Source organism: Apodemus sylvaticus, chromosome 3 (assembly GCF_947179515.1).
Source record: "Apodemus sylvaticus chromosome 3, mApoSyl1.1, whole genome shotgun sequence".
Taxonomy (NCBI): Eukaryota; Metazoa; Chordata; class Mammalia; order Rodentia; family Muridae; genus Apodemus; species Apodemus sylvaticus.
In genome coordinates this window covers 155531536-155545359 of record NC_067474.1, presented here as the reverse complement: position 1 = coordinate 155545359, position 13824 = coordinate 155531536, and the positions used below count along the sequence as shown (strand labels likewise).

Sequence of the window (13824 nt, the reverse complement as noted above, 5' to 3'; positions counted from 1 at the left end):
AGCCACCCTGTGCTACACGGTGAGTTTGGGGCATCTCAGGCTATATAACAAGGCCCCCCTCTCAAAAGCAAAATGTAGTATGACCTTCGAGGAAAAATCATGAGTAGTTCAGGGTGTGGGGGCCCCCTAAGCTGGGGAGGCCTCAGTGCCCTGTTCTCTGTGGGTGTCATGCAGTGTGGGCCAACGCCATGGACATGTCAGAGCAATGCATGATGGACGGACTCTCCGGGACGATACCTCCCACCGAGATCTTCATGGACCAGGACCTGGGCCAGCAAGACAAGGTGAGGGGGACTTTGGGGGTTAACAGGGCACCAGCCATCAGAGGCCACCTCTTCTCTGTGTCCCGTGTCCAAGGAACCACTTTTAATAGACAAGTGTGTCCTAGATAGTAACAGTCTCCGGGCGGTTAGTTGAGCACGTACTATGAGCCAGGCTGAGCCCCTAACTGACCGTCTTCAGCTCAGCTCATCTCCGAAGGCTTCAGAGCAGAGTTCGTCCCCTCCACTTCAGTGCTGAGGGAGCTTCCGCTCAGAGAGGTTAGCTGGCGTGCCCAGGTATGCGCAGTGTAAAAAAACGGAACGGGATCCGAACCCAGGTCTGGCACCTCTCTCCTGCGCCTGGTCAGTCCTGAGGGATGGCACAGCGGTGGGGAAAACACACACCAGCCGTGGGCGGAAGTGGGAGGGAGAGAGAGAGAGGAGAGCCGAGATGATGCTGTTAGAGACAAGGAGCAGAGAAGGGACACAGCACAGGCTAGCTCAGGCCCTGGCCACACCCCATCCAGCCTCAGCTTGAAAACAGAGGCAGCCCTGAGCAGGCAGGTGTCGCTCAACAGCTCAAAGGCCATGCTTTGGTCCCCAAGACTGCATAAATCAGGCAAGTGACCCACGCCTGTGATCCCAGCACTCCGAAGTAGAGGCAGGAGGATGAGAGGCTCAAGGCCAGCCTGGGCTACATGAGACCCAAAATACAGCCCAACAGTGCCTCCATGTCCATACAGCCCAACAGTGCCTCCATGTCCATACAGCCCAACAGTGCCTCCATGTCCATACAGCCCAACAGTGCCTCCATGTCCATACAGCCCAACAGTGCCTCCATGTCCATACAGCCCAACAACAGTGCCTCCATGTCCATACAGCCCAACAACAGTGCCTCCATGTCCATACAGCCCAACAACAGTGCCTCCATGTCCATACAGCCCAACAACAGTGCCTCCATGTCCATACAGCCCAACAACAGTGCCTCCATGTCCATACAGCCCAACAACAGTGCCTCCATGTCCATACAACCCAACAACAGTGCCTCCATGTCCATACAGCCCAACAACAGTGCCTCCATGTCCATACAGCCCAACAACAGTGCCTCCATGTCCATACAGCCCAACAACAGTGCCTCCATGTCCATACAACCCAACAACAGTGCCTCCATGTCCATACAGCCCAACAACAGTGCCTCCATGTCCATACAGCCCAACAACAGTGCCTCCATGTCCATACAGCCCAACAACAGTGCCTCCATGTCCACACAGCCCAACAACAGTGCCTCCATTTCCATACAGCCCAACAACAGTGCCTCCATGTCCACACACCCCAACAACAGTGCCTCCATGTCCATACAGCCCAACAGTGCCTCCATGTCCATACAGCCCAACAACAGTGCCTCCATGTCCATACAGCCCAACAACAGTGCCTCCATGTCCATACAGCCTAACAACAGTGCCTCCATGTCCATACAGCCCAACAGTGCCTCCATGTCCATACAGCCCAACAACAGTGCCTCCATGTCCATACAGCCCAACAGTGCCTCCATGTCCATACAGCCCAACAGTGCCTCCATGTCCATACAACCCAACAGTGCCTCCATGTCCGTACAGCCCAACAACAGTGCCTCCATGTCCATACAACCCAACAACAGTGCCTCCATGTCCATACAGCCCAACAACAGTGCCTCCATGTCCATACAGCCCAACAACAGTGCCTCCATGTCCGTACAGCCCAACAACAGTGCCTCCATGTCCATACAACCCAACAACAGTGCCTCCATGTCCATACAGCCCAACAGTGCCTCCATGTCCATACAGCCCAACAACAGTGCCTCCATGTCCATACAGCCCAACAGTGCCTCCATGTCCATACAGCCCAACAGTGCCTCCATGTCCATACAGCCTAACAACAGTGCCTCCATGTCCATACAGCCCAACAGTGCCTCCATGTCCATACAGCCCAACAACAGTGCCTCCATGTCCATACAGCCCAACAGTGCCTCCATGTCCATACAGCCCAACAACAGTGCCTCCATGTCCATACAGCCTAACAACAGTGCCTCCATGTCCATACAGCCCAACAGTGCCTCCATGTCCATACAGCCCAACAACAGTGCCTCCATGTCCATACAGCCCAACAACAGTGCCTCCATGTCCATACAGCCCAACAGTGCCTCCATGTCCATACAGCCCAACAGTGTCTCCATGTCCATACAACCCAACAGTGCCTCCATGTCCATACAGCCCAACAGTGCCTCCATGTCCATACAGCCCAACAACAGTGCCTCCATGTCCATACAGCCCAACAACAGTGCCTCCATGTCCATACAGCCCAACAACAGTGCCTCCATGTCCATAGAGCCCAACAGTGCCTCCATGTCCATACAGCCCAACAGTGCCTCCATGTCCATACAGCCCAACAACAGTGCCTCCATGTCCATACAGCCCAACAACAGTGCCTCCATGTCCATACAGCCCAACAGTGCCTCCATGTCCATACAGCCCAACAGTGCCTCCATGTCCATACAGCCCAACAGTGCCTCCATGTCCATACAACCCAACAGTGCCTCCATGTCCATACAGCCCAACAGTGCCTCCATGTCCATACAGCCCAACAACAGTGCCTCCATGTCCATACAGCCCAACAACAGTGCCTCCATGTCCATACAGCCCAACAACAGTGCCTCCATGTCCATAGAGCCCAACAGTGCCTCCATGTCCATACAGCCCAACAGTGCCTCCATGTCCATACAGCCCAACAACAGTGCCTCCATGTCCATACAGCCCAACAACAGTGCCTCCATGTCCATACAGCCCAACAACAGTGCCTCCATGTCCATACAGCCCAACAACAGTGCCTCCATGTCCATACAACCCAACAGTGCCTCCATGTCCATACAACCCAACAACAGTGCCTCCATGTCCATACAGCCCAACAACAGTGCCTCCATGTCCATACAGCCCAACAACAGTGCCTCCATGTCCATACAGCCCAACAGTGCCTCCATGTCCATACAACCCAACAACAGTGCCTCCATGTCCATACAGCCCAACAACAGTGCCTCCATGTCCATACAGCCCAACAACAGTGCCTCCATGTCCATACAGCCCAACAGTGCCTCCATGTCCATACAGCCCAACAACAGTGCCTCCATGTCCATACAGCCCAACAGTGCCTCCATGTCCATACAGCCTAACAGTGCCTCCATGTCCATACAGCCCAACAGTGCCTCCATGTCCATACAGCCCAACAGTGCCTCCATGTCCATACAGCCCAACAACAGTGCCTCCATGTCCATACAGCCCAACAGTGCCTCCATGTCCATACAGCCCAACAACAGTGCCTCCACGTCCATACAGCCCAACAGTGCCTCCATGTCCATACAGCCCAACAACAGTGCCTCCATGTCCATACAGCCCAACAACAGTGCCTCCATGTCCATACAACCCAACAACAGTGCCTCCATGTCCATACAGCCCAACAGTGCCTCCATGTCCATACAGCCCAACAGTGCCTCCATGTCCATACAGCCCAACAACAGTGCCTCCATGTCCATACAACCCAACAACAGTGCCTCCATGTCCATACAGCCCAACAACAGTGCCTCCATGTCCATACAGCCCAACAACAGTGCCTCCATGTCTATACAACCCAACAACAGTGCCTCCATGTCCATACAGCCCAACAACAGTGCCTCCATGTCCATACAACCCAACAGTGCCTCCATGTCCATACAGCCCAACAGTGCCTCCATGTCCATACAGCCCAACAGTGCCTCCATGTCCGTACAGCCCAACAGTGCCTCCATGTCCATACAACCCAACAACAGTGCCTCCATGTCCATACAGCCCAACAACAGTGCCTCCATGTCCATACAGCCCAACAACAGTGCCTCCATGTCCATACAGCCCAACAACAGTGCCTCCATGTCCATACAGCCCAACAACAGTGCCTCCATGTCCACACAGCCCAACAACAGTGCCTCCATTTCCATACAGCCCAACAACAGTGCCTCCATGTCCATACAGACGGAGGTCGATAAGGTCTTGCATGAACACCGGGGTCCTTTGGCACTCGGGTCACAGTCTTAAGAGGGTTGTGGCGAGGGCCAGGAGGCAGTTCTGAGGTTGGCGTTCTGACACCAGACCATGAGGCACTGTGGTGCAATGAGAAGCTACCTGTGTGTCACCGGGCAGCAAGCCACCCCAAACTCTAGTGTCTCCACCATCTCCGTGTCTCATGACATGACTTGCATGGCATTCCCCTGCGGTGGTGCCTCTCGGCTTATACACAGCTACCATCAACTCTGAGTGCTGTGGGCTAATGCTCTGAGGTGGTAGCAGCCGTAGGTCGGGGCCCTCAGCCGGACGGGGGAAACGCACGTCGTCTCTGCCCAGCAGAGCAGCCCCCAGGTCCCCAGAGCAGATATTCCGGCATCTTGACAGCTTGTTCAGAGCTCAGAGCTCACGCTGTACCACCCCTGCTAGCTTCTGTCCACCCTCCGGGCCACAGGCTGGTTGAGACAGTGGACAGTAGAAATTGATACCACTCAGTGACGAAAACCACAAAATATTTGTCACGTTTGATCCATCTCCACTGCCCTCGTAACACCCATTAAGGTGGGAATAAAGTGAACACCGAATCATTTTTGCTATTTTGAGCCTTTTATGCCCTGGTTTCCCAAGCACCTTCAAGGACAAGTGACAGTCACCAACAGGGGTGGAAAATGATCATTAGCTAATCTTATTGAAAGGCTGACAAAGTTCAGGCGTGGCTGCATGGAGGATCTTCAGTGATGTCACTGGAATGTCCCTGTTGCCAGCTCTACTACTTGTCTTTCCTGCAGCTTGACAATCCCCAGCAAGCTAGCTCCCTGTGCTGGCCAGGGTGATTATAGTCAAACTCTATACTTAAAGTCCATGATCCAAAGAGAGGTGAGACCCCTGCCCCCCACCCAAAATGGGAGCGCTGAGAAAACTCCGTTAACCAGCCTGGGTCACAGGGACCTGAGCAGGAAGTGAGCTACTTGATTGACAGCCACTCCTGCCAAAGCCACAGGGAAGGAGCCGATGACATTCCCTTAAGGAAGGCATAGAGACCAGGGACAGCACCAGAGAGACAGAAGCCACTGCAGGACACCGCACTCAAAGGTTTGTTTATTATATCCAGTGCAGAGCCCAGCGCACAGTAGGCGCCCAGTAAATCTTTGTGGCGCAAAAGAGAACCAATTCTGTGCAGAGTATGGAGGCCCTGAGTGGATGAGGCTGGGGAAGATGCTGAAGATAGAGAAACAGAGTCTGGCAGAAGAGCTGTGACAAACATTCCCAAGGACCCAGAGAAAGGCACTTGACAACGCGGGGGGGGGGGGGGGGGCGGGCTTCCTCATGCCCGTGACACCGTCCGTCCCCCCCAGCCTGTAGCTAGAATTCTGTTTTTCTGGTCTTTACATCATTCCGAGAGGTTCGGGTACCTTTTCCGGCTTTGGAGAAACATTTCTTGGCTACTGTGTTTTCCTTGTTAGGAGGTGCATTGGCTCCGCCCATGGGAACTCCACCCACAGGAAACTCCGCCCACAGTCCCCCAACCACCCGAGTGCTCGCAAGCATTGTTTCCTGATTCGACTCTGTTCCCTGAATACATTTTCACTGAGGGAAACAGGGACTTCCAGAAGAGAAGGAAGAGAGAAATGACCCCTTCAGAATACATAAAAACTATTAAATTAATAACACCCTTGTGATAGTCAGAGCGCATTGGAATTGGATCCCATTCTAATTACCTGTGCTGGATCTCCAACAAACGCCCTGGACATGGGCCTCATAAGGGAATGGGCAGAATGTCTGCTGACCTTCCCAGGGGGTGTGGTTTACCATATGAAAGTAGTTTTTCTGGGTAAAAAAAAGTTTCTGTACCTGGGAGGCTCCATTATAAGCATCTAGATACAGATGTGTGGTTCTAGCCCAACTCTAATCTCTCCAAGGCCTTCCAAGAGATACGGTCAGAAACGTCTCCTTGCCCTTCCAGGCCCTCTCCCTGCCACCTGCCTTTCCCAGAGTGACACTCTGTTCCCCCAGCTTGATGCCCACGCCCACTGCCACTAAGCCGCCCTCTTGTCCCCTCCACAGGACGAGATCATCCTTCTCCTGGGGAGAGAGATCAATCGGCTCTCTGACTTTGAAATGGAGTCCAAGTATAAAGACGCGCTGATCATGAACCTGCAGGCTGAGGTGGCCGACCTGAGCCAAAGGTTGTCGGAGACAGCCGCTGCTGCGGCCGCTGCGGCCTCAGCCAGACAGAACAGCAGGTGTGAGCCTAAGTTCCAGGGCCTGGATGAAGGCAACGATCACAGGCAGAAGGAGATCGAGAGCATGAAAAGCCAGGTAGGACCCTGGGCCACGCCCTTCACAGCGTAGAGACACCACGCCCATCAGAGCGTAGAGACACCACGCCCATCAGAGCGTAGAGACTCCACGCCCATCAGAGCGTAGAGACACCGACAGAGTGCAGCCCCGGCACAGATGGGGAGCCGGAAGAGGGGCGTCTGGGGCAGCACAGAGCGCACGGACAGAAGGCCCTCCTCGGGCCCTGTGTCCCAGAGCTGCATGTGTCGGCCTTGGACAACGTTCTTTAGATCTGTCACCATCCTCTGACACACCCCACAAAGAGACCGTGGTGGTCCCTGGCTTCACCCTGGGCGGTGTCATCAAATGTGAGCTCCCCTCTTAGAAAGTCTACATTTACCAGGCAGCTTCTATTTTCTGGAAACTAGATCCAGATTCCTCTGTTTTATAAAAATGGCAGTTGGGCCGAGGAGAAGGCTCAGCTGCCAAAGTACTTGCTTCGCAAGTGCATGGTTGGGGACTCACAAGGACCCACCCCTGAATAAAGAATTAGCACCTGCGGTGGGTGTGGACGGGAGAACCAGTCTTTCCCAAGGATGAACTCCCTGATAGGTTATCTAATCCCAGGTCGTCAACCCTGAACACACATGCCTGTGAGCCACTCTAAATAGAGTCAGCAGGGTGTGTGTGTGTGTGTGTGCATGGGGGTGTGTGTGTGTGCATGGGGGTATGTGTGTATGTTTGTATGTATGTGTATGTGTGTATGAGTGTGTATCTGTGTATGTGTGTATGCATGTGTGTATTGTGCATGTGTGTATCTGTGTGTATGTATGTATGTGTGTGTATGTATGGGTATGTGTATATGTGTGTGTATATGTGTGTATATGTGGTTGTATGTAGGTTAATGTGGGTGTGTATGTGTGTATATGTGTGGGTATGTGTATATGTATGTGTATGTGTGTGTATATATGTGTGTATGTGTGTATGTGGGTGTATGTAGGGTGTGTATGTGTACGTGTGCATATGTGTGTGTATGTATGTGTATGTGGGTATGTATGTGTGTATGTGTGTATGTATGTGTGTATGTTTTTATGTTTATGTGTATGTGTATGTGTGTATGCAGGTGTGTATATATATGACAATAATTTATAGTATATATAACACAGATGCATCTATGTGGCATAATTAATCATATATATGGTGTGTGTGTGTGTGTGTGTGTGTGTGTGTAAACTGAAGAAGTCATAAACTTGAGAGTGATGGGACATGGGAGGGGTCAAAGGGGAAGGGACAGGTGGGAATGATATGGATACAGTGCTCATGTAGGAAATTATTAAAAACATTTTTAAGTGAAAAATATTTAGAATAGGCAAGGCATGGAGATGAATACTGATAACGGCCACACTGGTCGGGTGGAGGCTGCAGGGCTCCTTAGCCGGCCTTCCAAAGAGGCCAACCAGGTCCCAGTAAGAAGCCTTGTCTCAAAAAATGTGGTTGATGACTCACGAAAAATAAGGCGCAAGGTTGACCTCTGTCTGCCACGTTGCATGCATACCCACACACATGAACGTGAGACCTATGCATGTATACCTGCGTACACACCTGCACACATGTGATTTCAAAGTAGTCATAATGAGTGGCCACTTTGGTTTTGTATATAAACTATTAATGGTCGATGTGAGAGATCCCAGTCCACTGTGGGCGCTGGCCTGGTGGTCCTGGGTTCTATAAGGAAGCAGGCTGAGCAAGCCAGTCAGCGGCGCCCTCCACGGCCTCTGCACCAGCTCCAGCCTCCAGGTCCTGCCTGGAGTTTCTGCCCTGACTTCATGATGGACCATAAATTGTAAAATGAAATAAACCCTTTCTTCTCCTAGTTGCTTTGGGTCATGGTGTTTATAACAGCAAAAGAAGTCTAACTAGAGCTGGGTGGTGACAGCGCACGCCTTTGATTCCGGCACTCAGGAAGCAGAGGCAGACAGAGATCCCTGAGTTTGAAGTCAGCCTGGTCTACAGAGAAAGTTCCAGGACTACACAGAGAAGCCCTGTCTCAGGGACAGAGGAGAGGGAGGGAGGGGGGAGAGGTAGAGGAAGAGCCGGGTGTTGGCGCATGCCTGTAATCCCAGCACTTGGGAGGCAGAGGCAAGTGGATTTCTGAGTTCCAGGACAGCCTGGTCTACAGAGTGAGTTCCAGGACAGCCAGGGCTATACAGAGAAACCCTGTCTCAAAAAACCAAAATCCAAAAAAAACGAGAGAGAGAGAGAGAGAGAGAGAGAGAGAGAGAGAGAGAGAGAGAGAGAGGGAGGGAGGGAGGGAGAGAGAGAGAGAGAGAGAATCAGGATAGATATTCATCTATCTTCAGTTATAATTGAAAGGGGTATTTTGTTTTAGTTTTTATTTGTGTGTACATGAGAATGTGTGTGTGTGTGTGTGTGTGTGTGCTCGTGTGCATGCTCGCGCGCACAACACAGGTGTGAAAGTCAAAGGACAGCGGGCACATCTGTGAGGCTCTATCTAGACAGGAAGACCGGCCCTCACCCTGGGCAGCACCACCTCCGTGCTGGCCTCCCGGACTGACTGAAAAGGCAGAAGGGAGCCAAGCGCCAGCCAGCGTTCACTGCCCTCTGCTTCCTAATGGCAGATGGGACGCCACCGGCTGCCTCCCTGGAGCGCCTGCTTCCAGGATGCACAGGACCCTCAAAGAGTGAGCCAAAACAAACAAACAAACAAGCAGAAAAAAACCAGCCCTCTCTTCCTGAAGCCGTCGCTGTCTGGGGTTTTGTCTGAACTCAAAGAGGCGGCAGATTTAACTCCAAGCCGCCCTGGGTTTAGTCTCTAAGCCGCTTTATCGCCAACAGAACCCTCGGGCAGAAGTATAATCTGCACGGCAGGCTGACTCTGGTCACTTTGTGTGTCATCGAGGGTCCCTGAAAGCAGGCACCTAACCTCCGCTCTCCAGGCTCTTCCGTCACCGCGCCACGCCCACCGCGCCACGCCCACGCCCACCTCCCGCGCCGCGCCCGCGCCCACCTCCCGCGCCGCGCTGATTAGCACGGCGTTTTCACCCCTGGGCGGTCTTTCTCCTCCCCAGCACGCAGACTTCCTTAGGAGCCCCTACAGGTTTATTACGCGGCCTAACCAGGCAATAAACATCCCGGGGTTTGTGCCAGCGACAGACAACCTGGATATTTATTCAGGTAATGAAGGCTGAAAACTGTTTGCAATCTGAGACCTTAGGGCGGGTGCTTGATTGAAATAGTTTCCTTCTGAGCCCTGAGCTCTCAGTGGCCCCCTCCCCACCCCTGCCCCCATACTCGTCTTTAGAGAACGCCTTTGATGCCCTGCACCAGAAAGATTTAGGCTAGAAATGAGAAATCTTTGTTTGTCTTTATGTTTTATTTTTGAATGTGTGCCGCGTATGCCTGCAGGCGTGAGTGGGCGCGCACACGCACACGCGTCCGTCTGTCTTGTTCCCCTGAGACAGGCTCTCTCTGAACCTGAAGCTAGGCTGGCCGCCAGCGAGTCCCGGACATCTCCCTGTCTCTGTCCCCCATGGGCTGGGCGTACAGGCTTGCGTGCTGACACTATTAATTGTACGTGCGTACTGGGATTCGAACTCAGATCCTCATGCTTAAGCAGCAAGCGCTCTTATCCACTGACCATCTCTGCAGCCCCTAGAAACATTATTTTAGTTACAGTAAGCAGGAGATGAGCGTTCTTCACCCACACATTCAGGTGTGTGGCTCCAAGGATGGCGTGGGACACAACCTGTGTCCCCCCCAACACACACAAACACACGCACACACGCACACATACATACATACATACATACACATACAAACACACACATACATACACACACATACACATAAACACACATAAACACACACATACACACAACACACACACACATACACACATACACACACATACACACAAACACACACAAACACACACACATATAAACACACACATACACACACATACACACACACAAACACATACACACACATACAAACACACAAATACATGCATACACACATATAAACACACATACAAACACACACACAAACATACACACATACAAATATACACACACATACATACAAACACACACATAGATACACACATATACATATACACATATACACACACATACAAACACACACATACACACAAACACATGCAAACACACACATAGATACACACATATACATACACATATACACACACATACAAACACACACACATACACACAAACACACACACACATACACATTCATATAAACACACACACACAGAGGCATTTACCCTCCCTAGATTTTGTCCCCATTGTTGAAGATTTTTATTAGAATATTTCAATGAAATAATAAAAACTGGTGAAAGGTGAAGGAATTTAAATAGACATGATAAGAATTAACAACAAAAAAAAAAGAAGAAAAAAAAAAACAGAATTAACAACAGGTGAATGGAATCAAGACCCAAATAAAACCCAAACTCACTGGAAATCGTGAAGTGTAAAGAAACCAAAACAAAAAATAACAACAACAAAAACAATACCGGACGCTGCTGCTGGTTTTGTTTACTCTGAGGAAGTGAAGTTTGGACAGCGCAGGGCTCCCCATGATTGGTCTAATGTAACAACCATGACTTTGGGGTTTAAATGAAGTGCAGTTAACATTCACCGAGTTTAATTACACGGTCATTTCCTGATGGAAGTAACCTTTCCTCTCTCGTGGCCCCTCCCTGGTTTCCTGGCATTTAACCTCTGCCACTCCCACACAGAAAGATAGTGTGCATGTGTGTGTGTGTGTGTGTGTGTGTTGGAATAAGGGTGGCTTCAAACAAAATATAAAATATAATTAATTTGGTTGCAGAAAATGTTATGATAGGTAAAATTTGGAGGCTAACAATTGTAGAAGTATAGTTTTGATATATAATTTTTTTCCTTTGTGTGATTTTGACCGGCTAATATTATTAGGGGTAAAAGTCACATTGTAAGAATGATTAGTGAGGTGGATAAAGGGTCTGAGGAGAATAGAACTGAAAAGTTTTATTTTCATCATTTTGTCATAATAATGATAGGCTAAGAAGGCTCCCCAGAATGCTCCATGAGGTCACATTAGTTCAGGTTTTTTACATTTTTTGATAGCCAAGAAGGAGTATTAGCAATGGGAAGATAATTTTTAGCCCTGTCAGAGATTAAGATTTTGCACACAGTCAATCCCATACGCGTTAGAAACTTTGACTAGTTGGACTGATGCCACCGCTGCTTCACGTGCTGCAAACACTAACACAGTGGCAGGAAGTGGTGGTGAAGTTCTAGAGTTAGAGCTTAATGTAGATATTGAGGGTTTAATAAATAAGGAAAGAATTTCACCTTCTAAACAAAGGAGGGAGAGAAATATGAAAGTCCCCAGTAGGGATAAAATGAAGGCTAGTGTGAGGTCCAAGAAAGTGGGTGTCATTATTGGTAGTTATGAAGAATATATATTAGAAGCTACGGGCCACACATGAGAGATGACACATGCTATTTGTCTTTCTGGGATCAGGCTGGGCTCTCTCGCTTAATATAAGATTTTCCAGGTCCATCCATTTTCCCTGCAATTTCATTTTTCAGGGTCAGCAGGAAGCCCAACACAGGCACGTGGGCGCCATCTAGTGGTATGGTTATGTGCACACACTTGTGTGTGTGTGTGTGTGTTTGCCTGTGTGTGTGCATGCGTGCAAGCATGTATGTGTGTCTATGTGTGTCTGTGTGTAACTGTGTGTCTGTGTCTGTCTTTGTGTGTCTGTGTGTGTCTGTGCATGACTGTGTTTCTGTGTCTGTGTGTGTCTGTGTGCACGCATATGTACAAGCATGTGTGTGTCTCTGTCTGTGTGTATCTGTGCCTGTGTATGCGTGCATGCGTGCAAGCATGTGTGTGTGTGTGTGTGTGTCTGAATTATCTGAGTGAGGCAGGACCTATCCTCTTTCTTTTTAATTCTAGGCCTGTGACAGGATGTGACAGTCAGCAGTCACCCGGCAACTAAGTCCAGACAAGACTCACAGGCACACAAAAGTATTACAGTCTGTCTTCCTCCCCCCAAAGCAGGCAGAAGCTGAAGCAGGATAATCACATAATCACAGCTAATATCTTTAAGTGGTGCCCCAGGCATTGTCTGAGTACTTCTGAGTCTGTGAGCTTATATAATCTCTCGGCAGCCCTGTGAAGTCAGGGCTAGCATGACCACACTCACGGAATTCAAAGCTGAGACAGGAGCAGGCATGGCCTGGTGGCACACGCCTTTACTCCCAGCACTTGGGAGAGGCAGAGGTAGAGGCAGGCAGATCTCTGTGAGGTTGACGCCACCCAGGACTACCTAGTGAGTTCCAGGCCAGCCAGAGCTACATAGAGAATAAAGAAATCCCGTCTTGAAAAACAAGACAGACAGACAGACAGACCGACCGACCTAAGACAGGACCTAGGTGTTTCTTATGCCAGCATAGTCTGGACAGGGTAAGGACCAGATGTGACAGGCATTCAAGTGGTGGTACGCACACATATCTGTGTCTGTGTGTGTCTGTGTGTGTCTGTGTGTGTCTGTGTGTGTCTGTGTCTGTGTGGGGGATGTTAATGTGGTGGTGTGCACACGTATCTGTGTGTGCATACAGGTGTGTACATGTCAAGGCCAGAGGTTGAAGCCAGATACCTGCCCCCATCCCCAGTCTGGTTTCTCATGACAGGGTTTCTCTGTGTAGCCCTGGCTATCCTGGAACTTCTTTGATAGACCAGGATGGCCTTGAAGTCAGGTATCCACCTCCCAAGTGCTGGGTTAAGGGTGTGCACCCCCCCACACCCATCTCCTCCCTGCCTTTTCTCGCCCCTCTCCACCTTTATTTTATGATAGGATCCTGAAGGTCACAGTCCAGCTAAACTGGCTGACCGATGGGCCTCACAGACCGCCTGTCCCCATCCCCCAGGGCCGGGGTTACGGGCGCACGCCACTCTACCAGGCTTTGTGACACAGGTGCATAGTAGGCGCTTTACCAACTGAGCTCTCCCAGCCCCCAGACTCTAGCTTCTAACATAGGCTCCTCCAGCCCTGTGATGGGGAGCCAGACACCTGTGGGCGGGGCTTAAACGGAGCTCCACCACAGGCTAGTCCTTGGCAGAGAAGCCCAGCTCTCTCCTGTTCTTGATTCCCTCACTTGCAAAGTGGGAACTGTATAGCAACAACT

General features: G+C 50.6%; 1 protein-coding gene across 1 annotated transcript in view; it reads left to right on the top strand.

The window, feature by feature from the left end:
• The window catches only part of Fhad1 (forkhead associated phosphopeptide binding domain 1), a 119052-nt gene that overhangs the window by 27822 nt on the left and 77406 nt on the right, over window positions 1–13824 (top strand). Inside the window, exons 4-5 of the mRNA XM_052177971.1 lie at window positions 175–284; window positions 6389–6643. Coding sequence (XP_052033931.1) covers window positions 175–284; window positions 6389–6643 — 365 coding nt within the window. The remainder of the gene's footprint in view (window positions 1–174; window positions 285–6388; window positions 6644–13824) is intronic.